At 41.4% G+C, this 26,431-nt stretch overlaps 1 protein-coding gene and 1 pseudogene across 1 annotated transcript in view; both read left to right on the forward strand.

Moving 5' to 3' along the window:
• SNTB2 (syntrophin beta 2) overlaps positions 1 to 26,431 on the forward strand; it is a 129,604-nt gene that overhangs the window by 73,445 nt on the left and 29,728 nt on the right. Inside the window, exons 3-4 of the mRNA XM_034940562.3 lie at positions 8,460 to 8,670; positions 18,563 to 18,705. Of these exons, the coding sequence (XP_034796453.2) occupies positions 8,460 to 8,670; positions 18,563 to 18,705 (354 nt within the window). The remainder of the gene's footprint in view (positions 1 to 8,459; positions 8,671 to 18,562; positions 18,706 to 26,431) is intronic.
• LOC129394313 (zinc finger CCHC-type and RNA-binding motif-containing protein 1-like) lies at positions 10,340 to 17,985 on the forward strand (annotated as a pseudogene).

The following is a 26,431-nucleotide window of genomic DNA, read 5'->3' on the forward strand; positions in this document are numbered from 1 at the left end:
GCACTTTGGGAGGCCGAGGTGGGCAGATCACCTGAGGTCAGGAGTTCAAGACCAGCCTGACCAACATGGAGAAACCCCGTCTCTACTAAAAATACAAAGTTAGCTGGGCGTGGTGGCTCATGCCTGTAATCCCAGCTACTAGGGAGGCTGAGGGAGGAGAATCGCATGAACTCGGTAGGCGGAGGTTGTGGTGAGCTGAGATCGCACCATTACTTACACTCCAGCCTGGGCAACAAGAGTGAAACTCCGTCTCAAAAACAACAACAAACTGCCAGGCTGGGCACAGTGGTTCATGCCTGTAATTCCAGTACTTTGGGAGGTCGAGGCGGGTGGATCACCTGAGGTCAGGAGTTTGAGACCAGCCGGCCCAACATGGCAAAACCCCATCTCTACTAAAAATAAAAAAATAAAATAAACTGCCAGACTTTCTTCCAAAGTAATTGTGCCATTTTATGTTCCTGCCAATATATGAGAGTTTCCATTGCTCCACATCCTCACCAAAAGGTGTCAGTCTTTTTAATATTTACTTTTGTGATGGGTGCATAGTGGAATCTTTTTGTGGCTCATTCTTCATTCTTATCTAAAGCCTTCACTTTCTAAACCAAAAATGTGTTTGGTATTAGAGGGAAATACCCTTTTCTTCTGCTTTACTGCTTTGATTTAGTTCCGTAGAGCTGAGAAAAAGTAAAAAGTGCTAATGATCAGAATGAGTAAGTACAGGGGAAGAGGAATTTTACTCCCTTCCTCTACCTTGAGTTTTCAAGACCTCACTGGATGCATCTTGATGCATCTGGTAATTATACGTATTTCATTCTGGAAAGCGAACACTTATTAAATAATGATGAAGTCCAAGGAGAGAACATGAGCCCCTTCCTTAGCAATCAGTATTGTAGGCAGTGTGAAGTTTAGGAAGAACAAGGTGTTCTTAAACACTCCTTTCGGAAATGTAAATCCGTGTTCTTTGCATTGGTTCACAGTGCCTCAGTCATCTTCACATTGGCTATTTTCCATGTAAAAGGTAAATTTTGCCTTTATAATGTGTACAATTATATGATTATTACTAAGTTGAACACATAAGTTATATCAAAGACTTTGCTAAACAGGAGAAGTAAAGTAAGCTAGACTTACAGAATCCTGTGTACCTAAACATTGATTTGATTCATCTGATCAAAATGTTAATTGCATTTCTCAGAAAATCCTCTCGTTTGACAAGAGGCCAAAACTTCACACATAGCTGTCTCCTCTTCTCCCTTGTGGACCCAAATGATTACTGGCAGATTGTCTCCATATTTTTATTAGCAAAGTTTTCATTGGAATTTTCTTTTAAAATAGCAGTAGGCTTTACAAATTACTTTGTCCCCTTTGTCAGTTTTTTTTTTTTTTTTGAGATGGAGTCTTTGTCGCCCAGGCAGGAGTGCAGTGGCACGATCTTGGCTCACTGCAAGCTCCACCTCCCGGGTTCACGCCATTCTCCTGCCTCAGCCTCCCAAGTAGCTGGGACTGCAGGCGCCCGCCACCACGCCCGGCTAATTTTTTGTATTTTTAGTAGAGATGGGGTTTCACTGTGTTAGCTAGGATGGTCTCGATCTCCTGACCTCGTGATCCACCCACCTTGGCCTCCCAAAGTGCTGGGATTACAGGCGTGAGCCACCACGCCTGGCCCCCTTTGTCAGTTTTAATGGTTTCTTCAAAGGTGGACTCTTTTGGATCCTAGACTCATCAGTCCTATTTTGGAGCTTCTTTGCTGTTTCTTTTAATTTAATTTTCTATTTCACAATCCCTTTTCAAGAAAAATCGCAAAATTTTTCTTTTCATAAAAAACTGGTTAAGTGGCCGGGCGTGGTGCCTCACACCTGTAATCCCAGCACTTTGGGAGGCCGAGGCGGGTGGATCACGAGGTCAGGAGATTGAGACCATCCTGGTTAACATGGTGAAACCCCATCTCTACTAAAAATACAAAAAATTAGCCGGGCGTGGTGGCGGGCGCCTGTAGTCCCAGCTACTCGGGAGGCTGAGGCAGGAGAATGGCGTGAACCCAGGAGGCGGAGCTTGCATTGAGCCAAGATTGTGCCACTGCACTCCCGCCTGGGCGACAGAGCAAGACTCTGTCTCAAAAACAAAAACAAAAAAGCTGGTTAACTGTCAGTGGGAAATAACTCACTGTCTATTCTCATCTTTTTTCAGCCCAGTGGTCCCGGTATCTACTTGTGTTTAATCAGGCTTAGTTTTATTTTATAACAGATTTATTTTCCATTCTTCCAGTTATTAATAACTAGGATCTGAGACATCAGGATTTTCAGAACTCAGACTGTGTCAAAGGAGGAATGTCTGAGAGATTGTCCTAAGAATTGTATGATGTGTAAAGACTTTCAGAAGGTGAACATTCTGTGCCTCGAGAAGGATGAACTGATTCCTATCTGTAGTGCTAAGTAGGTCAGTAGGAGGAGTGAAGGAAATTTCTGGTCAAGGTTTTGCAGCTGAACTTTTAGCATGTGCTTAAAAGATGTTATACTGGTTACAGTGCCAAAGCAACTAGATGGAAATAAATAGTCCCTCTAGAAAATAGTCAGCCTGATATACGATCTGAAATAAGGACATCATTGCCTCCCCCACCCAGTTTGGTGGGATGAGGGTGATTCTGAATCTTCTGCTAGAATGAGGGTGGGGCAATCACTGGCCACTGGATGTGGGGAATGCTGACAGGCTTTCAGGCATACCACGCAGAGTAAAGCTGCATGCTTTACTCTCACTTCCAGAGGTAACTGGTACCACCACTTCCCCGGCCTCTTAGGGATTCTCCAACATGGATTGGCTGGGATTTGGCTCTTTCCACTTTTCTTAAATCAGCTAAGTCATTTAACTCCTCTCTTTACTAGCTTCCAAAATTTTGTTGTAGTCACTCCTCTCCTGTTCTTGGATTTGTAAGATTATGCTTTTTAAAAAATCCCCTTTAAGTTTGGTGGTGACTTCTTACATACAACCCCAAACGCACAATCCATAAAGAAAAAACTTGACAAGTTGAACCTCTTTAAAATTTAAAACTTCAGCCCTGCAAAAGATACTGAAGAGAATGAAAAGACAAGCCACACATTGGGAAGAAATGTTTACAAAATACATATCCAATAAAGGACTGATATCCCAAATATACAGAGGGACCAAGCACAGTGGCTCATGCCTGTAATCCTAGCACTTTAGGAGGCCAGGGCAGGAGGGTCACTTGAGCCCAGGAGTTCAAGACCAGCCTGGCAACATAGTGAGACCCTGTCTCTACAAAAATTTTTTTTTTAAGGTAGTTGGGTGTGGTGATACACACCTGTAGTAGTCCCAGTTAACTGGGAGGCTGAGGTGGGAGGATCACTTGAGACCTGTATGGTCAAGGCTGCAATGGGCTCTTAGGATGGAAGAATTTCTGCCCGGTAATCTGTGTCCCTACTGATGACTTCTGTGTGTAGTCTCATTCTTCTTGCGTTCAATTAAATCTCACCAGGCCATTTCTGTCTTTATTGTAATTCATCTCACATCCCACCGTAAAATTATTTTATTATTTTTTTTATTTTATTTATTTATTTTTTAGAGACAGGATCTCACTCTGTCACCCAGGCTGGAGTACAGTGGTACTATCATAGCTCACTCTAGCCTCGAACTCCTGTGCTCAAGAGATCCTCCCGCCTCAGCCTCGCTAATAGCTAGGACTGCAGATGTATGTCACCATGCCTGGCTGATAAAAAAAAATTTGAGGGCCGTGCACAGTGGCTCACGCCTGTAACCCCAGCACTTTGGGAGGCCTAGGTGGGCGGATCACGAGGTCAGGAGATCGAAACCATCTGGCTAACATGGTGAAACCCCGTATCTACTAAAAATACAAAAAATTAGCCTGGCATGGTGGTGGTGCCTGTAGTCACAACTACTCAGGAGGCTGAGGCAAAAGAATGGCTTGAATCCGGGAGGCGGAGCTTGCAGTGAGCCAAGATCATGACACTGCACTCCAGCCTGGGCGAAAGAGCGAGACTCCGTCTTAAAAAAAAAAAAAAAAAGAAAGAAAAATTTTTTGTTGGGGCTGGGCACGATGGTTCATACCTATAATCCCAACACTTTGGGAGGCTGAGGCGGGTGGATCACCTGAGGTCAGGAATTTCAGATCAGCCTGACCAACATGGTGAATCCCCCTCTCTACTAAAGATACAAAAAACTAGCCAGGCTTGGTGGCACTTGCCTGTAATCCCAGCTTGGGAGGCTGAGGCAGGAGAATCGCTTAAACCAGGAGGTGGAGGTTGCAGTGAGCTGAGACCGCGCCATTGCACTCCAGCCCGGGCAACAAGAGGTAAACTCTGTCTCAAAAAAAAAAAAAAAATTGGTTGGGGTGGGGGGCGACGCAGTGGCTCACGCCTGTAATCCCAGCACTTTGGGAAGCTGAGGCGGGCGGATCATGAGGTCAGGAGTTCGAGACCAGCCTGGCCAACATAGTGAAACCCCATCTCTACTAAAAGTACAAAAACTAGCCATGCGTGGTGGCGGGCGCCTGTAGTCCCAGCTACTCGGGAGGCTGAGGCAGGAGAATTGCTTGAAACCAGAAAGCAGAGGTTGCAGTGAGCCAAGATCGGGCCACTGCACTCCAGCCTGGGTGAAAGAGCGAAACTCCGTCTCAAAAAAAAAAGTTTTGTAGAGATGGGTTCTCACTTTGTTGCCTAGGCTGGTCTCAAACTCCTGGCTTCAAGTGATTTCCCCGCCTCAGCCTCCCCAAAGTGTTGGGATTACAGGCATGAGTCACTGTACTTGGCCTAATTTTTTTAAAATTGTAAAATACACATAACATGAAATTTCTTAATCATTTTTAAGTGTACAGGTCAGAAGTGTTAAGTATATTCATATTTTTGTACAACCAATGTCCAGAAATTTTTCTTCTTGCAAAACTAAAATACTCTACTCATTAAAAAACTCCCCATTTCACCCTTCCTTCAGCTCCTGGCACCTACCATTCTGCTTTCTGTGAGTTTGCTCTAGATACTTCATGAAAGTAGGCTCATATGTTATTTCTTCTTTCGTGACTGGCTTATTTTACTAGTATAATATCCTCAATGTTGATGCATGTTGTAACATGTGTTAGGATTTCTGTCCTTATTAAGGCTGAATAATGCCATTATATGTATATACTGCATTTTGTTTATCTGTTCATCCATTGATGGACATTTGGGTTGCTTCCACCTTTTGACTATTGTGAATGATGCTGCTATAAACATGGGTGTACAAATGTCTCATAAAATTATTTTTTAAGTTAATTGTTTTGATCATGTTGCCCTCCTGTTGAGAATTCTAAATGATTCTATGTTATTAATAGTTACCAATTAAGGCCAGGCACAGTGGCTCACGCCTGTAATACCAGCACTTTGGGAGACCGAGGCAGGCAGATCACTTGAGGTCAGGAGTTCGAGACCAGCCTGGCCAACATGGTGAAACCCTGTCTCTACTAAAAATACAAAAAATTAGCCAGGCTTGGTGGCATGTACCTGTAATCCCAGCTACTTGGGAGGCTGGGGCAGGAGAATCGCTTGAACCTGGCAGTCAGAGGTTTCAGTGAGCTGAGATCGTGCCACTGTACTCCAGCCTGGGCGAAGAGCGAGACTCCATCTCAAAAAAAAAAAAAAAAAAAGTTACCAATTAATATTCAGACCTAACCTGCTATTCAAGATCCTCTAAATTCTGGAACCAAGCTACGTCTTAATATGTTTAGGTATAGAATAGGAAATCAAAGAGCTCAGCAGAACTGTATCTAAATAAAAAGCAAATAGCTTAAAACTTTTTATCTGAAAGTTTTCCTCTGAGTAACATGAACTTTCAAATATGGACTTTTCTTAAGCCCTTTGGCTGTTCATGACTCTTATTTATTTATTTATTTTCTTGAGATGGAGTCTTGCTCTGCTGCCCAGGCTGGAGTGCAGTGGCATGATCTCGGCTCACTGCAAGCTCCGCCTCCGGGTTCATGCCATTCTTCCGCCTCAGCCTCCCGAGTAGCTGGGACTACAGGCGCCCACCACCACGCCCGGCTAATTTTTTGTGTTTTTAATAGAGACGGGGTTTCACCATGTTAGCCAGGATGGTTTCGATCTACTGACCTCGTTATCCACCTGCCTCGGCCTCCCAAAGTGCTGGGATTACAGGCGTAAGCCACTGCGCCCAGCCACAACTCTTATTTTATGTCTTCTATTTTCTAGAACTTTTGTCCTATTTTGCTGTTACCATAGAACTTTGACAGCATATAAAAGATGGATAGACTGGTAGGTAGGCCTGGAAGTAGCTAGATGATCTACTTTTTTCATCACTGTATCTCCAATACCAGTGCCTAGCACAATATTTGGCATGTAGCAGGTGCTCAATAAATGTTTATTTAAGAAAGGATAGACCAACCAGAATTCAAATGAAAATGAATATTTGCAATACAAAATATGACAATTTAAAGTATTTGGAATTATAAAGGGTTTAGAAACTGTGACAAAAGAGCTTCAAAGCAGAAATGCTAGTATACTTGTAAATTGCTTATCTTTTTGACAAGTGGCATAGAATCTGATGATAGTGCTTTTAGGCAGCAAAAACTGTCTTCAGAAAATAATGTAAAGAAAACTCTCTCCCTGGTCATTGGCAGTTTGTCAATTTGTAGCCTACCATGAAAAACACTAATGGCTTTTTTTTTCCATTTTAAAAGATATATATGTTCACAGCAGAGTATATATCTTAGTCATTTATTTATTTATTTGACTTTTAAAATTCATCTTTGCAAGAACTTTGATTGAAACACAAAACAATATTCAATAGATCGCTTTATAAATAATTTTTTCAATGTATATTTAAAATATTTTAGCTCTTTTCTAAAGGTTACTTTTGAAATACAGATTGCTCTTGGTGAGCATTAATACAGAACAGTTATAGTGTTGATCTCTTAACTATTTTTCTACCTAATTCACTGGAGGAGTAATCATATAAAAGTACCCAAACACAGTTCCAAATTTTACAGAGTAATAATCTTCTGCTAATTTTCTTGTTCTTTCTTTTTTTTTTTTTTTTCCGAGAGGGAGTCTCGCTTTGTCACCCAGGCTGGAGTGCAGTGGCGCAATCTTGGCTCACTGCAACCTCCAGCTCCTGGGTTCAAGCAATTCTCCTGCCTCAGCCTCCTCAGTAGCTGGGATTACAGGCATGTGCCATCACGCCTGGCTAATTTTTGTATATTTTAGTAGAGACAGGGTTTAGCCATGTTGGCCAGGCTGGTCTCAAACTCCTGACCTGAGGTGATCTGCCCATCTCAGCCTCCCAAAGTGCTGGGATTACAAGCGTGAGCCACCATGCCTGGCCGCTAATTTTCTGTTTATTTCACATAATGTAAATTTCAGTTCATTATATGGCAGTACATCTTTTTAAGCTGGCACTACTTTATACCAGAATTTCCTAAATGCTTAAAAGGTTATCAGTTCCTTCTTTACAGTGTGCCTATGTGGTTCAGCAAGCATGCTTTTCATTTTTTAGACATAGAAATTAAGGCAAAGTGATCTACTGTAGACTCTACAGTAAGTTCCCTCAGCTTATTACATTAACACCGAAACGACAGATCCAGCAGTTGGTGTTTCTTTTTTTAATTTTTTCTCAGGTTCAGTAACTAGCCCAAGTTGGTCTTTCTGATTTTTTTTTTTTTTTGAGACAGAATTTCGCTCTGTCACCTAGGCTGGATCTCGGCTCACTGCAACCTCCACCTCCCTGGTTCAAGCAGTTCCCCTGCCTCAGCCTCCCGAGTAGCTGGGATTACAGGCACACGCCCCAACGCCCGGCTAAATTTTTTGTATTTTTGGTAGAGTCGAGGTTTCACTATGTTGACCAGACTGGCCTCAAACTCCTGACCTCAGGCAATCCACCCGCCTTGGCCTCCCAAAGTGCTGAGATTACCGGAGTGAGCCACCGTGCCCGGCCTCTGATTTTTATCTTTCCATGTGTTGTTTTCTTTGGAATTGGACTCTAGGGAATTAAGAGAAAGTATCTTTTTTTTTTTTGAGACAGAATCTCGCTCTGTCGCCCAGGCTGGAGTGCAGTGGTGTGATCTTGGCTCACTGCAACCTCCGCCTCCTGGGTTCAAGCGATTCTCCTGCCTTAGCCTCAGCTTCCTGAGTAGCTGGGATTACAGGCACCCACCACCATGTCCGGCTAATTTTTTATATATTAACAGAGACGGAGTTTCACCGTGTTGCCCAGGCTGGTCTCGAACTCCTGAGCTCAGGCAATCCGCCTGCCTTGGCCTCCCAAAGTGCTAGTATTACAGGCATGAGCCACCGTGCCCAGCCAATAAAGTATCTTTATTTGAGTATACAAATTTATTTGAAGAATGCAAAATTAAAATAGATTTGCAGTTATGTATTTTAAACCTGGCAGGTTTGGTGACTTCTGTCCTAGCTCACTTTTTTTTTTTTTCTTTTTCCACACAGATTGATAGAGCTACATTCTCCTGATAGCAGGAACACGTTGATCCTACGCTGCAAAGATACAGCCACAGCACACTCCTGGTTCGTAGCTATCCACACCAACATAATGGCTCTCCTCCCACAGGTGTTGGCTGAACTCAACGCCATGCTTGGGGCAACCAGTACAGCAGGAGGCAGTAAAGAGGTGAAGCATATTGCCTGGCTGGCAGAACAGGTAGGCTGGGAGGCAGGGCAGAGTATCACCTGGTTCCCATTCAGTGCCAGGATGGTTCCTCATTTAATATATCTGTAATACTTACCATGCAGTTAGGACCTGGATATCTAGCTTGCAGATCTTTTGTTTTTCAGTGTTTTGTTTCACCTCCCTTTTTCTCCTTCTACCTTTGTCTATTTGTTGCTAATTATCCACTCAACCAGAAGTAGCTGACATAGTAATCACTATCATACTATTACTAAAGAAGTTCTTATTACCATCTCTATCCTTAATGACAGAGGATAATTTTCATGATTTTAGATCAGGGTCAGCTAACTTTTTCTGTAAAGGGCAAGACAGCGTCACGGCTACTTGACTCTTCTGTTGTAGCAAGACAACTGTCATAGGCAATAGGAAAATGAATGGGTGTGACTGCGTTTCAGTAAAACTTTATTTACAAAGACAAGTAAACTGGTGGTTGGCTGGATCTGGCCCAAGGGTCATAGTTTCCCAACCCTTGTTCCCTACTGGAAGAGCTTCTAGGGGCAGCAGGCTATAGTTGATTCCTCTGCTCTGGGAAAAGTATAAAATATACAAAATACTTTACAATTAGACAGAGGTACAATTGTCTTCCATAACTGAAAAGTGAAAAAAAGAGAAACAAGAAAGTCTGAGTGGATGTTGAGTTAAAGGAAAAGAACTTGAAAACCCAGGTTATTTTAGATCCCAGGTTTGACAAAAGGAGAGTAAAAGTTCCGTGTGACATTATGTTACATCTTTTTTCTTCACCATCAGCTAGGCTAGAGGGGCTTGAAAAAAAAGGACTGGACTAGGGGGTTCAGAGATGAGTGTTTAAGTGCTAGCTCTGTTTTTCACTGCTTTTGAGTCTTTTTGAAACTTAGTTTTGAATCCTAGTTGTGTGTGCAAAGGGCCAGGGAGTGGACTAAATAACTGGTTTCCAAAAAAGCAGAATCAGCACAGGAAGGATTTTGTTCTTTCATTTTTGATTTTTTTTTTTCAAGTACAGTTTCCCACTGGTTCCCACCTTCCTCCCCAACATAGTTCTAACTTTTTTTTTTTTTAAGTTGAGGTTGATTTTATTTGAGGAGGATATTGTCCCCAAAGCAGTTCTGATGTGGTAGGTCTGTGGGTGGTGCCTGGTGATCTTGGTGGTACCAAGTAATTGTGGTAATTGAGGGGCCAATTTTGGTCACCAGCGAGAGTAATTTTTTTATTTTATTTTTTGCCACTTCTCAACTTTTTATGAACATTTCAAATAAAATTATAATAAATGAGAATGTAATATTAGTACAGTGATCATTTCTATAAAGCATAATTAGAATAAAAAATTAATGAAAGTCATGATATAAGTATTTATGACTTTGAAAATTTTAACATTTTAGTTGTGTTTATCATTGTTTCTATATTTTATATGCTAGTTGAAAAACTGAATTGAATAGTAATTGTTCTGTGCTTTTGGCATTGTTCAAAATCCTCATGATTTTAAAAAGGTAGCACATTCACATGGTTGAAAAATCAAACAAAAAATTAATGGGTGAAAACTCTTGCCCTCATTCCCGTTACCTATCCACCTGTTATGCCCTTTGCCCTGGAAAGGTAACAACTCTTATTCCTTTCTATTGAATCTTTTGAGAGTTTCTTTATGCAAATAAAAAGAAAATATGGGGCAGGGTGTGGTGGCTCATACCTGTAAAACCAACACTTTGGGAGGCTGAGGTGGGAGAATCGCTCAAGACCAGGAGCTTGAGACCAACCTGGGCAATATGGCAAAACCCCATCTCTACAAAAAATGTAAAAATACAAAAAAATGAGCTGGGTGTGGTGGCATGCACCTGTGTCCTTTCACACGTGCACTGTCCAGATCCTTTGGCTCGTATGTCCAGGTAGACCAGATAAGGATATCAACATTATCTGCATATATTCAGTTCTTAAGTTTCTGACAGTAAATAGTAAAGCTTTGGTTAGTAAGGGATTTATCCAAAGGTTCACATCAGTTCCTAAGTTTGGATAGCAAGAGTTCAGAGGGTAGGGGATATTTCTTTTTTGTTGCTTTTTTTTTTTGGAAATGGAGTCTTGCTGTGTCAGCCAGGCTGGAGTGCGGTGGCGCGATCTTGGCTCACTGCAAGCTCGGCCTCCTGGGTTGTTGATACTAATTTTTATGTGACTGATTTTACTGTTTAACTGGTTATATTGGTTTTTGGTTTTTTGTTTGTTTTGTTTAATTTCCATGTTCACAGTGTTGTTTTTTTTAATTGGCAAATAATTATGTATATTTATGGGATACGGTATAATGTTTTGATACATGTATACATTGTGGAATGCTCAAATCAGGCTAATTAACATATCCATCACCTCAAATATTTATCATTCTTGTGGTAAAAACATTTAAAATTTTTTATTTTAATGTATTTTGAAATATAGAATTTTTTTTTGAAATGAGGTCTCACTCTGTCGCCCAGGCTGGAGTGGAGTGGTGCGATCTCGGCTCACTGCAACCTCTGCCTCCCAAGTTCAAGCGATTCCCCTGCCTCAGCCTCCCGAGTAGCTGGGATTACAGGCACATGCCACCACACCCAGCTAATTTTTGTATTTTTAGTAGAGATGGGGCTTCACCATGTTGGCCAGGCTGGTGTTGAACTCTTGACCTCAGGTCATCCACCCGCCTCAGCCTCCCAAAGTGCTGGGATCCGGCCAATACATTATTATTAACTATAGTCACCATACTATGCAAAAGATTACCAGAATTTATTCATCCTGTTTAATTGAAACTTTGTACCATTTGACCAACATCTCACTTTCCCCATCTACCCCTTACCCCAGCCTCTAGGAACTACCATTCCACTCTACTTTTTTTTTTTTTTTTTTGAGACAGGGTCTCATTCTTTCACCTGAGCTGGAGTGCAGTGGTATAATCATGGCTCGGTGCAGCCTCAACCTCCTGGGCCCAAGCAGTCCTCCCACTTCAGTATCCTGAGTAGCTAAGACTATAGGCACATACCACCACACCAAGCTAATTTTAAAATTATTTTTTGTAGAGATAGGATCTCACTGTGTTGCCCAGGCTGGTCTCAAACTCCTGGGCCCAGGTGATCTTCCCACCTTAGCCTCCCAAAGTGCTGGGATTATAGGCATGAGCCACTGTGCCCAGCCTGGGTATGTTCTTTTTTTTTTTTTTTTTTTTTGAGACGGAGTTTCGCTCTTGTTGCCCAGGCTGGGGTGCAATGGTACAATCTTGGCTCACTACTATCTCCGCCTCCCAGGTTCAAGCAATTCTCGTGCCTCAGCCTCTTGAGTAGCTGGGATTACAGGTGTGCGCCACCATGCTCAGCTAATTTTGTATTTTTAGTAGAGATGAGGTTTCACCATGTTGGTCAGGCTGGTCTTGAACTCCTGACCTCAAGTGATCCACCTGCCTTGGCCTCCCAAAGTGCTGGGATTACAGGAGTGAGCCACCGCACCCTGCTGTTTATATTTTTAAAAGGAAATTTTTTTGAGTCCACCAAATGGAGGACATGTATTATCTATTAAATGAGTTTTTTTTAAGCATTTGAGTATTTTTTTTAACTTTGTATGCCAAGACTTTTTTATTTTAGTGATATATACAAAATAAATGTAATTTTTTTTTTTTTTGAGGCAGAGTCTCACTCTGTTGCCCAGAGTCTCACTCTGTTGCAGTGGCGCAATCTCGGCTCACTGCAAGCTCCGCCTCCCAAAAAAAAAAATTTTTGTGTAGAGATGGGGTCTCACTTTGTTACCTAGGCTGGTCTTGAATTCCTGGGCTCAAGCGTTCCTCTCTCCCGCCTCCCAAAAGCTGGGATTACAGGCATGAGCCACCGTACCTGGCCTTTGGCTTTTCTCATTAATGCCCAGGCCTGGGTCTCCCACAGTCGCGAAGAGGCACTGCTGCTGCTACTATCTTGTCTCTGCACCTGACCCTTCCCAGGACCTGTGATGCCAAGGCCATTGTGAGGGGCAAAAAAGTCAGGGTTTAGCCCCAGCTAAGCCGAGGGCTCTCGCTCTTCTGGTCTCCTGGGTCTGCCCTACCTGAAGACATGAGTGGTGAGTTGGCTCCAAGTAAAAGCACAGAGCATGTATCCACCTCGCCCATTCCCTGACAAATAATGACATATACTGCATATTTTCCAAGCATGGCAAAGTTGTAAAGGTTACTATAATGAAATATAAAGATACCAGGAAGAGTAAAGAGGTTGCATTTATTTTATTTTTGGATAAAATACTCTGCACAAAACAGTACTAGGGCAATAAACAACGGTTATTTGGTAGAGTGATAAAAGCAAGCATCACTATTGACAACAGAAGAGCAGCCGAGTTCACCCAAAGGCAGAACTACTTTGATGAATCTAAGTGTTATGTTTGTGGGAAAAGTGGACACCTAAGTTACGCCTGTCCGAAAAATATGCTTGAAGTACGTGAACCTCCAAAGAAGAAAGAAAAAAAAGAAAGTTCCTGAACCAGTAGAAGAAACTGAAGAAGTAGAAGACAGAGAAGATTAAGGGGAGAATCCTACTCTTTGACAGCCTTATGCCACAGCATTCCAGCAAGCCAAAACTGAGGAAGAAGAAAAGAAGAAAAAAAGAAAATCCAGTTCAGGAGGTCCCTCAACATCAGATGATTCAAGACCTACAAGAATAAAGAAGAGCACATATTTCAGTGATAAGGAAGAACTTAAGTGATTACGATTAAAATTACATTTATTGGCCGGGCATGGTGGCTCACGCCTGTAATCCCAGCACTTTGGGAGGCCGAGGCGGGTGGATCACGAGGTCGGGAGATCAAGACCATCCTGTCTAACATGGTGAAACCTTGTCTCTACTAAAAATACAAAAAATTAGCTGGGTGTGGTGGCGGGCGCCTGTACTCCCAGCTACTGGGGAGGCTGAGGCAGGAGAATGGCGTGAACCCAGGAGGCGGAGCTTGCAGTGAGCCGAGATCGCGCCACTGCACTCCAGCCTGGGCAACAAAGCGAGACTCTGTCAAAAGAAAAGAAAAGGCAAGACAACCAAGGAAAAGGTTTATTTTAACAGTCACTACTTTATGCCTTTTAACTCTCAAAGTGCATAAAGACTCAAGTTAGGACCATATACATTCAATTGGTGTTAGTGTAATTAGTTATTTACTTTTTGCTCTCCATTTTTTAGTGTGATAATAAAATAAAGAACCAGAAGTACATTGCCTGTGAAAAAGGGATTAAGGGATTTGGGAAATGAATAATAACTATTAGTATTTTCTCATCTTTAGTGCTATCCACCTCTGTTTATTAGAAATAAAATTTGGAGGCCCGGAGTGGTGGCTCACGCCTGTAATCCCAGCACTTTGGGAGGCCGAGGCGGGCGTATCACGAGGTCAGGAGTTTGAGACCAGCCTGGCCAGCATGGTGAAACCCCGTCTCTACTAAAAATACAAAACTTAGCTGGACGTGGTGGCGGGCACCTGTAATCCCAGCTACTCAGGAGGCTGAGGCAGGAGAATTGTTTGAACCTGGGAGGCAGAAGTTGCAGTGAGCCGAGATTGCACCATTGCACTCCAGCCTAGGTGACAGGGTGAGTCTCCGTGCCAAAGGAAAAAAAAAAAGAAATAAAATTTGGAGAAAGCTGTAGTTTGGCCAGGTTTGTGCATGTGTAGGTGTTCAAACACAAGCAAACTAAAGCCCTAACATTCGTATCCCTTTTGTCTCTGGCCAGAAACTCAGTGGTGGGATCCCCAAGGCTGCTTATGCTGGTACCATAACCAAAAAACACATACTATATAGAGCAGACAGCATTTGACTTCACTGAAAGCAAACAGTATCCTTAAAAGTTAAGGCAAGGCCAGGTGTGGTGGCTCATACCTAGAATCCCAGCACTTTGGGAGGCTGAGGTGGGTGGATCACCTGAGGTCAGGAGTTCGAGACCAGCCTGACCAACATGGGTAAACCCCATCTCTACTAAAAATACAAAATTAGCCGGGCATGGTGGCGGACGCCTGTAATCCCGGCTACTCATGAGGGTTAGGCAGGAGAATCGCTTCAACCTGGGAGATGGAGGTTGCAGTGATCCGAGATGGGGCCATTGTCCTCCAGCCTGGGCAACAGAGTGAGAGTCTATTGTAAAAACAAAACAAAACAAAACAAAACAAAAAAAAGTTAAGGCAAATAGGCAATCAGAATGATTAAACTTAGTTTTCATTTTTTTTTCCAATGGTAAGTAGAAGAGGGAAAAGATATTCTCTAAAAACTAAGGACTTGAAAGAGTTAAAAGAGTAAACACTTTGAGAAACGTGTTAAACAAAGTTCTCTTTCTTGAAATTGAACATTGCTCCTATTGGCATTAGCATTTTTCCTTTAGGGCTCAAAATACCTTCTTTGGGAAGAAATACATTTAATTTAGGTTTTCCAAATGCTTATACTCTAGCCTTCAAAAATCTCTCTCTTATAACTTAAGGGGAAAAATTATTTATTTGTTTACTTTATTTTATTTATGAAACAGGGTCTCACTCTGTTGCCCAGGCTGGAGTACAGTAGTACAATCTCAGCTCACTGCAACTTCCACCTTCTGGGCTGAAGTGATCCTCCCACCTCAGTCTCCTGAGTCGCTGGGACTACAGATGCACACCATCATGCCTGGCTGATTTTTGTATTTTTTGTGGAGATGGGGTTTTAGCATGTTGCCCAGGCTCAAGTGATCTGCCCACTTGGGCCTCCTAAAGTGTCAAGATTATAAGTGTGAGCCACCACACCCAGCCAGTAAAACATTTACTTTTAAAAATCAGTTTATCTTTTTTTTTTTTTTTAAGACAGAGTCTCGCTCTGTTTCCAGGCTGGAGTGCGGTGGCGCAGTCTCAGCTCACTGCAACCTCTGCCTCCCAGGTTCAAGCGATTCTCCTGCCTCAGCCTTCTGAGTAGCTGGGACTACAGGCGCGTGCCACCATGCCCAGCTAATTTTTGTAGAGATGGGGTTTCACCATGTTGGCCAGGATGGTCTTGATCTCCTGATCTCGTCATCCGCCTGACTTGGCCTCCCCAAGTGTTGGGATTACAGGCGTGAGCTACCATGCCTGGCCCAAAATCAGTTTATCATTTTAACCCTTTGGGAAGACAGTTTTATATGATATAACCTATTGAAATATTGTCTGTAATAATCTTGGGGACAAATACCTAGTAGTGAACATAAACTTGAAATTTTTTTGGGATATCTGTGATCCAAAAATGTATGAGGCTAAGAGAACCTCTTTAGAGCTGATATTCTCCTTCCAGACATTGGAGAGTTAACCATAGACTAATATAGTCTTGGAAAACTCAGGTTCACTGATAAGAAATGCATAATTCTTTCTACAGTATTTTGCTTGAATTCTCAGAGTTAGGTTTTGTTTTTTTTGCTTTCAGCACATGGTAGAGCACTGGTCCCTTCACTGGCTAGAATTAATTTCCCACTTTGGGGATCTAGCTCGTGGCCTTGGCTAAGAGAAGAGCGTCCCAGTGGTAGATGTTATAGCACAGAACCAAACCACACATGCCACTTTCAGATTATAGATGTAAGGTTCTCTGTCATGTCCAGATTACCTTCAGAAGTCTTTAAGGAAAACACGTGAATAGGGCTCTGAAGGCAACACTCTAACCGATAAGTGATTCATCAATTTGAATTCTCCTTGAAGCTGTCAGTGATGCTGAGCTGAAGGATCAGTGTTAAAATGCAGTGTTGTTGAACAGTCCTTGCTCAAATGTCTCCTGAGGAGGGAAAAGTTTTGATGATGACAGGGCTTTTCTTGAATATAGTCTTTGGCTTTTTGGCCTTGGATCCTTGACAATATGGATAAATAGTAGTTGTTTTCTTGAAGTTTAAAACCTTTTTAGAGATAACTGAGCATTATACAAGTAAATTCAATGGTACCTTCTAAGCTGAAACATAAACTTCTAAAATACAATGGGCTGGGCGCAGTGGCTCACACTTGTAATCCCAGCACTTTGGGAGGCTGAGGTGGGTGGATCACCTGAGGTCAGGAGTTCGAGACCAGTATGGCCAACATGGTGAAACCCTGTCTTTACTAAAAATACAAAAATTAGCTGGGCATGGTGGTGGGCGCCTGTAATCTCAGGTAGTTGGGAGGCTGAGGCAGGAGAACTGCTTGAACCTGGGAGGTAGAGGTTGCAGTGAACCAAGATCGTGCCATTGCACTCCAGCCTGGGTGACAGAGCAAGACTGTGTCTAAAAACACAATAATAATAATAATAAATAAAATACAATGGAGAACTCTTGGAACATAGTTTAAGTGTTTTCTTAAGCTGCTAAGTTCTGGGTTAATACAATTTTTAAAAAATACAGCACAGTGAGGCCAGGCGCGTTGGCTCACGCCTGTAATCCTAGCACTCTGGGAGGCCGAGGCGGGCGGATTGCCTGAGCCCAGGAGTTCGAGGCCAGCCTGGGCAATACAGTGAAACCCCGTCTCTACTAAAATACAAAAAATTAGCTGGGCGTGGCAGCATGCACCTATTGTCCCAGCTCCTCGGGAGGCTGAGGCAGGAGAATTGCTTGAACCTGGGAGGCAGAGGTTGCAGTAAGCGGAAATCGCGCCGCTGCCCTCCAGCCTGGGCAACAGAGCAAGACTCCGTCTCAAAAAAATAATAATAATAACACTGTGGGTCTAGTGCAGTGGCTCACGCCTGTAATCCCAACATTTTGGGAGGCCAAGGTGGGCGGATCATCTAAGATCAGGAGTTTGAGACCAGCCTGACCAACATGGAGAAACCTCGTCTCTACTAAAAATACAAAATTAACTGGGTGTGGTGGCACATGCCTATAATCCCAGCTACTCGGGAGGCTGAGGCAGGAGAATCACTTGAACCCGGGAGGCTTAGACTGCAGTAAGCCGAGATCGCACCATTGCACTCCAGCCTGGGCAACAAGAGCAAAACTCCATCTCAAAAAGAAGAAAAAAAAAAAAATACAACATAGTGAACCGTGATCTGCGTTTTAAAAAATACGATAGATGGGCCAGGCATGGTGGCTCATGCCTGTAATCCTAGCACTTTGGGAGGCCAAGGCAGGCGGATCATGAGGTCAGGAGATTGAGACCATCCCGGCCAACATGGTGAAACCCCGTCTCTATTAAAAACACAAAAGTTAGCTGGGCGTGGTGGCGCACACCTGTAGTCCCAGCTACTCGGGAGGCTGAGGCAGGAGAATCGCTTGAAACCAGGAGGTGAAGGTTGCAGTGAGCCGCGATTGTCCCGCTGCACTCCAGCTTGGCGACAGAGCGAGACTGTCTCAAAAAAAAAAAAAAGATAGATGTTAACAGATTACATTGCACAAAATAAGAGAGTTGTGTTATTTGGAAAATATTTTATTCAACTATCTATGTATGTATACATTGGGTTGCAATGTAAACTCTATTATTGTAAGTCTTGATCAAAAACTTTGATGTTTAGATTATACATACTTATTTGGTAGTAGGAGTTTCTGTCCTATGTTTAGAAGATATTACACATGAGACATTCTGAAACTTACAATTTTGAACATATTACTATATATTTAATCAGAATTGACAATATTGGCCAGACGTGTGGCTCACGCCTGTAATCCCAGCACTTTGGGAAGCCAAGTGAGACCCTATCTCAAAAAAAGAAAAAACAGAATTGGCAATGTTCAGTTATTATGGAATGGGGAAAAACTATGTTGTATCACTAGATAATGTTTATAGCTCTAATACACACACCACTTCACACCTCCCAGTGGAGAGTCCCTACCAGTGTAAACTTGGTGAGATGTTTCCTGAATGTAAAGTCCATCAGGTTGGGAAAACAAAATGGAGACCCATTGTGTTAGGCCATCATTGAAGGAACTTTTACAAAGACGTGATTATAGTTAGCCCTGATTTCTGAATTTTTCCATTGTAACAGGCAAAACTAGATGGTGGAAGACAGCAATGGAGACCTGTCCTCATGGCTGTGACTGAGAAGGATTTGCTGCTCTATGACTGTATGCCGTGGACAAGAGATGCCTGGGCGTCACCATGCCACAGCTACCCACTTGTTGCCACAAGGTAAGTAAGACTAAAGATAAGGAAGTAAAATATTTATCCTACTCTAAATCTACAAAAGAATTTTAAAGTGAATTCTGTTATCTTAGGTGCCTAAAAGAGCATTTAAGTAGCGGATATAGTTGATGCAGACAAAAATTTTTTGTTTTACAACCTTATTGATCATTTTGCAGCTCCTAGCTCAGAATAAATTGTTTTTATCATGAGCGTTTTTGTGTGTACCTTTTAAGTTGTCAAGGAACTTCCTAACTGTTCCCTTACAAGACTTGCTTAGTCATGAAGATTATAGGGTTTTTTTTCCTTTATTTTATTGACTGTGACTAGAAAACCACTGAAATTGTGGCAGCCTTTTGACTGAGTGACGAAATCATTTAAACCAGAATGTGGTACTGTGGATAAACCACTTAACTCAGCCAAAATATTCTTCAAGTTCTCTTTCTAATGTAAGAACACATCATTTTGAGTCTATGAAATAAACATTGATTTGACCTGAAGCCACAGGGTGTTTCTAGCATTCCAGATATGGAGGGCTGAAAGGGAAAAGAATAGAGAAATTTAGACTTGGGAGCCAAGGTGTCTTAAGGGATCATAACTGTGAAACTAGAAAACATATCCAAATTCAAATTTTTTTGGACTTAACAAAAGAATCAGGTGTTGATATAACTCAAAAACTACACATTAAAGAAGAGCGCCATGGAAAAGTATTTGGTAGTCAAAAGAGCTAAATGATGAAACTATCTGGAATATCCCAGTGGGAATAGTGGGGATTTCCTGCTTTGAGGAGACAAAGATTCATGTAAGGCAGAGTATTCTTTGCATTACTGGAAAAGTTTCACTTTAAAAGATTTCCTTTAACTTGCCACATATATTATTCTTCCTTTACATATATTATTCTTTTTATAAAAAATATATTTTTCACATGGCCTTCCAGTAGTATCTCCGTAATTTAGAGCTGGAGCTCCTAGATCACAGAATGAAGTAAAGGATTTGGTGAGCCTCAGTATTAGGGAGGTGTGCCCTCATTAATTCCTTCAGGACAGAATAGTCCTGCAGAAAGACTGAATTTAATTATGTTTCTCTTTTAAAAAAATAAGATATACACTATTGTTTTTTGTAAATTTCTTAATATTTGGTTTTTTAAATCCCCACTAAATTATAACCTCCTTGCAGTCGAGAACTCTGACTTAGTCATCTCAGCACTTCCCACAATGCTTTGCGTGTAGTAGGCCATCAATAAATCTTAGTTGAATTGAATTATTTACTTAAGTTATAGTTTCTCTGTCATGGTTACATTAGGAACTTGACAGTAATCCTACAAAAATATGTAACCATGTCTTAGTAATTATAATTAGAGCAATTAAATTTATATTTTCCAAGATTTAGAATTTAGGAATATGGCTGTGGAGATCTCTTAAGTTTAAATTTTGTAGAATCAGCTTACACTTTGGTTCTGATCATAGAATGCAAGGACGGTAGCTTTATTCTTTTTTAAAATGTGTGCACCTGGAAGCATGAAGCAGAAATTTACCACGTTCCGTAGAAGAGCTTTTGTTTAATACTAGAAATTATAATGCCATAAGCAAATAATTTCTTGGCTATAGAGTAGATTAGGCATGGACCACCAAAGCACTTTGGTACTAAAGATGGAGATGGGGTGGTGTATGTACTATCAGTGGTATTAATTTGCAAGTAGGGAAAAGATACAGACAAGATTTAAGAGCTAAAACTATAAAACTCGTAGAATAAAATATAGTAGATCTTCATGACTTTGGGTTAGGCAGAGTCTTCTCAGATATGATACCAAAAGCACAGTTAACAAGAGAAAAAATAGATAAATTGGACTTTCAGAAACTTAAAAGCTCTTGTGCTTCAAATGTCACCATCAAGAAAGTGAAAAAATAACTCACAGAATGGGAGAAAATATTTGAAAATCATATATCTGACGAGACTTGTATCTAGAATATATAAAGAATTCTTGGCCAGGCATGGTGGCTTACATCTGTAATCCTAGCACTTTGGGAGACCGAGGCAGGCCTATCATCTGAGGTCAGGAGTTCAAGACCAGCCTGACCAACATGGTGAAATCCCATCTCTACTAAAAATATAAAAATTAGCCAGTGTGGTGTTGCACACCTGTAATCCCAGCTACTCGGGAGGCTGAGGCAGAAGAATTGCCTGGATATGGGAGGCAGAGGTTGCTGTGAGCTGAGATTGCACCACTGCTCTCCAGCCTGGGTGACAGAGTGAGACTCTGTCTCAAAAAAAAAAAAAAGAGATAATTATTCCAAGTCAGTAATGAAAAGATTACCCAATTAAGAAATGGGGCTGGGCGCAGTGGCTCATGCCTGTAATCACAGCACTTTGGGAGGCCAAGGCAGGTTGATCACCTGAGGTCAGGAGCTCGAGACCAGCCTGACCAACATGGTGAAACCCCGTCCCTACTAAAAATAGAAAAATTAGCCAGGCATGGTGGTGTGGACTGTAATCCCAGCTACTTGGGAGGCTGAGACAGGAGAATTGCTTGAACCCAGAGATGGAGGTTGCAGTGAACTGATATCTCACCACTACACTCCAGCCTGGGCGACAGAGCCAGACTCTATCTCAAAAAAAAAAAAAAAAGAAATGGGAAAATGATATGAATAGATACTTGTCCAAAGAAGATATACAAATGGCCAATAAGAACATGAGAAGATGTTCAGCATCCTTAGCCATCAGGGAAATGCAAATCAAAACCACAGTGAGATATCATTTCCCACCCACTGGGATGGCTATAATTAAAAAGACAGATAAAATAAAAAGTGTGAACAACGACGTGGAGAAAATGGAATCTTCATACACTGCTGGTGAGAATGTGAAATGTATACTTGCCGTGCAAGGCAGTCTGGCAGTTTCTCAAAAGCTAAACATAGAGTTACCCTGTGACCCACAATTCCATTCCTAAGTTATGCCTAAGAGTACGAAAACTTATGTCCACATCAAAACATACATGACTGTTCATAATAGCATTATTCACAATAGCCAAAGAGTGGAAACAACCTAAGTGTCCATCAACTGATGAATGGATAAAGTGTGACATATCCACACAATGGAATACTATTCTGCAGTTAAAAACAATAATGTTCTGATACATTCTGCAGTGTAGATGAATCTTGAAAACATTATGCTAAGTGAAAGAAGCCAGACACAAACAACCACATACTGTATTGTTCCGTTTATATGGAAAGTTCAGGATAGGCAAACCCAGGATAGACAGAAGGTAGATTAGTGGTTGCCGGCGGGGGAGCTAATGGGTACAGGATTTCTTTTTGAGATGATGACAGTCTGCTAAAATTGAATGTGGTGATGGTTGCAAAATTCTGAATATACTAAAGACCACTGTACGTCAAGGGATAAATTGTATGGTGTGTTTTATATTTTAATAATTCAGTTATTTAAATAAAATAATTAAACCCAACAAGATTGAAAAGAGAGACTAAGACTGATTCCTAATAAACTGAATGTTATACTAAGTAAGCGATAGCATGCTACTGAACCTTTCTGTGCCACATATTTTTCATTTGTTAAGTGCACCCTAATGAGATAGGGTGGGTGTTAGTATTAAACGAGTTAATACTAATAAACTGCCTAGAATGGTGCGTGACACATTGTAACTGCTCAAGTGTTAGCTGCTTTAATTATAATATTTATTATTAAATGAAAATTATGCCCAAGAAGAATTCTTTGTAAAAAGCATAATAATTAGGCCAGGTGCAGTGGCTCACGCCTGTAATCCCAGCACTTTGGGAGGCCGAGGCTGGCGGATCACGAGGTCAGGAGTTCAAGACCAGCCTGATCAACATGGAGAAACCTCGTCTCTACTAAAAATACAAAAATTAGCCCAGCGTGGTGGCATGTGCCCGTAATCCCAGCTACTTGGGAAGCTAAGGCAGAAGAATCGATTGAACCCCAGAGGCGGAGGTTGCAGTGAGCTGATACTGCACCACTGCACTCTAGCCTGGGCAACAGAGCAAGACTCTATCTCAAAAAAAAAAAAAGTATAATAATTAGTTTAATTTGGTCATTGTTAAAAGAGGAGCTCTGGCCCAGCGTGGTGGCTCACGCCTGTAATCCCAGCACTTTGGGAGGCCAAGGCGGGCGGATCACAAGGTCAGGAGATTGAGACCATCCTGGCTAACACAGTGAAACCCCGTCTCTACTAAAACTACAAAAAATTAGCCGGGTGTGGTGGCAGGCGCCTGTGGTCCCAGCTACTAGGGAGGCTGAGGCAGGAGAATGGCATGAACCCGGGAGGCGGAGCTCACAGTGAGCCAAGATCGCGTCACTGCACTCCTGCCTGGGAGACACAGCGAGACTCCATCTCAAAAAAAAAAAAAAAAGAGGAGCTCTTAGCTGGGTGCCATGGCACGTGCCTGTAATCCCAGCTTCCTGGGAGGCTGGAAGAGTCACTTAAGCCCAGTAGTTCAAGACCAGCCTGGGCAACATAGTGAGACCTCTGGTCTCAAAAAAATTAAAAGAAAGGAAAAGGAGCAGTTTTTTGATCTGCCACCAATTTTTACAGATAGTCAAAGTTTCATATTAAAGGTGAGGAATTCAAACATGCTCATACATGCAAATTAAACTCACCATTAATTAAATGGGTGGGTCTTATAGAGCTTCCTAGACTGATTGTCTGCCTTCCTTCCTCCTTTCCTTTTTCTTCCCCTTCCCCTTCCCTCCCTTCCCTTCCCTTTCCTTTTCCTTTCTTTTCTCCCCTCCGTCTCTCTCTCCTTCCTTCCTTCTCTCTTTTTTTTTCTGACGAACTCTCACTCTGTTGTCCAGTCTAGAGTGTGCAGTGGCAGGATCATAGCTCACTGTGACCTCAAACTCCTGGGCTCAAGCCATTCTCCCACCTCAGCTTCTCGAGTAGCTAGGACTATAGGCATAAGCCACTATGCCAGGCTAATTTTTTATGGAGGTGGGGTCTTGCTGTGTTGCACAGTCTGGTCTCAAACTCCTGGGCTCAAACAATTCTCATGCCTCTCAGTCTCCCAGATTTCTGGGATTATAAGTATGAGCCACCATACCAGTTCATGTTGTTTCTTAATAAGTTTAATTAATGTAACAACAGGGATTCTTTACTCCTTGTTCAGGAAGTACTGGTGGATTAGAATAAAAAATGACAGATGAAAGGTTTAGTTTTTCCATGTGGCCATGTTGGCAAGGTAGAATTGGTTGAAGTCACAGCACAATAGAATTAAGTGAGGCTTAATGATCCTCTACCAACCAGAGGGGGGTAAAGGGTAACCCTGAGAGAGACAAGAAGATGAAACCAGACCAGAAGGTATCCTGCAGAGGGAGGCAAGGCCAGAAAGTGTTTTTAATGTAGGGGAAAGGGAGTGTTTGAGATTTAAGTGAGTAATGAGAAAGGGCTGAATGTTTAATTTCCCTAATTCTATTGTTAATACTTTGGACCATGTTCTTATGAGTGGATGAGACAGAATAAAAAAGGATTGCATAAACACATAGGTAAGGCAAAGAAATTAAGGACCTTTATTATGTTAAAAAAAGTAGATAACTCCTGAAAAATTAAGAGTTGATTGTAGTTCAAAATCAAATAACATCCTTAGAGTAATGTAAATTAACCATGAGCTGCCATTTATATTGGATTGCACATTTACAGATTCTTCAAAACCAAAGCTCTGTACGTGTGTGGGTTTTAATAGCTGATAGTTCAGGCCAATGAGGAATAAGTAAAGCATGAAAGTGATAAATGAAGAGGATTTTTATTTTACACATTTCTTGAGATTAAAGCCAGATACATGACACAGGTAGAAAGACACTGGTTTTATAGGTGCTCTGGATTTTTCAGGATATGGATTTTGTTGTCTTTTCCTATAAGCCTTCTTTGGAAGAGAAAAAAGATCTCAAAAAAAAAAAAAAGTGGTGACTTTAGAATGTGGAATATTGAGTAGTGCTGTGCTTATGGGACTTGTGGGGCAAAAGCTGCCAAAATGCCTTTGCATGAACTCATCTGGCCTCTCCACAAAAGGGGGGCCTTTTAGCAGTGTTCCCAACCAACCACTGCTCAGCGAGAGTCCAGCATCTGGTTTGAATTAGATTCCCTTTGCCAAATATTTCATAATCAAATCTGTAGGAAAAAATTCTCTTAGACTTTATGTTTTTTAATGTCTGTTTTGGGATTAGCATTCAAACTGAATATGATAGAATATCTATTGCTTTCCCCAACACTTTGTCTTACTTGGATCCTCTGTGGAGTAATTTTGAAACTTACTTAACTCTTTCTGAGGTAGCTAATGTTTAATTGGCATGTTGGTTTTTTGGGAATCAGCTCAGTAAAGCAGTTCTCAAAGTATACTTCATGGACCTCTGCGGATCCCCTTTTCAGGGGCCTTGTGAGTTCAAAGCTATTTTCATAGTAATACTAAAATGTAATTTGCTTTTTTTCATATTGTTGACATTTACACTGAGGATGTGTAAAATTGCTGGCACCTTAGCATGAATCAAGGCAGTTGGCACCAAACTGTTTTGGGAGTCATTGTATCCATCCCCACGTGGACTTGCAGAGGGAAAAAAAATGCCAGTTTAACTTCAAAATGTCTCTGCTGAAATAGTAAAAAATATTAATTTTATTTAATCTTGACCCTTGAGTATTCATCTTTGTAACATTCTGTGTGATGAAATGGGAAGTACTCATGGAGCACTTCTGCTGCATACTGAAGAATGACTGTTGTCTCAAGGAAAAGCACATGTGTGATTGAATTCTCAGCTGAACTCCATCCATGCTTTTTCATGGAAACATCATTTTTTACTTGAAAGAATGACTGATTGACAAATACGTTGAGTGAGACTTGGGTATTTGTCACATCACCAAAATGAGTCTGTGACTTGAGGAAAACACTGATAGTATTTGTTGCCAATGATAAAATTGTAGCTTTCAAGCAAAAATTAGAATGCTGGAAAACTCATATCTGCTACTGTGAGCTTGACAGCTTCTCAGTACTTGCTTTTCTGGGGAGATTAGTGGTAATACCAAATGAGATTTTTTTTATCTTTTATAATGAACCATTTTTAACATGGAAAATCTGTGTAACTCAGTGAACAAATATTTTTCCAAATGAATGATATATGGTGTTGCAAAATTATGCATGCATAAAAAAGATCCATTGAAATTTCAAGGGAAACCAGTTGATTTTTAATGTAAACATGATACAGAAACTATTGATAAGGTTTCAGATTCCACATTGCAATTAATCTTTACCAAACCACTTGTTGAGTTTTGGTTCTGTGGACAGAAGGCTATCCACATAATCTGAATGGGCTATTAAAATACTCTTCCCTTTTCCAACTACATATTTATGTGAGGCTGTAACTGCATATTACAATAGAATGCTGAAGCAGATGTCAAAATTCAGCTATTTTTAAGCTAGACATTAAAGAGATTTTATTTATTTCTCTTTGATGTACATTCCTCACCAAATTTTTAAAAATCCTGTATAGAAAACATTGTGAGGTGAGTGAATCTTTATAAATGAGGTAATATTTTGTTCTGTTACACTGATCTACTTAATACTTCTTTAAAATAGGGAAAATATAAAAAGTAAGGCCAGGAGTGGTGGCTCATGCCTGTAATCCCTGCACTTTGGGAGGCCGAGGCATGTGGATTGCTTGAGCCCAGGAGTTCAAGATCAGCCTAGGCAACATAATGAGACCTTATCTCTACACAAAATAC

The sequence above is a fragment of the Pan paniscus genome, chromosome 18 (genome assembly GCF_029289425.2).
Source record: "Pan paniscus chromosome 18, NHGRI_mPanPan1-v2.0_pri, whole genome shotgun sequence".
In the NCBI taxonomy this organism is placed as follows: Eukaryota; Metazoa; Chordata; class Mammalia; order Primates; family Hominidae; genus Pan; species Pan paniscus.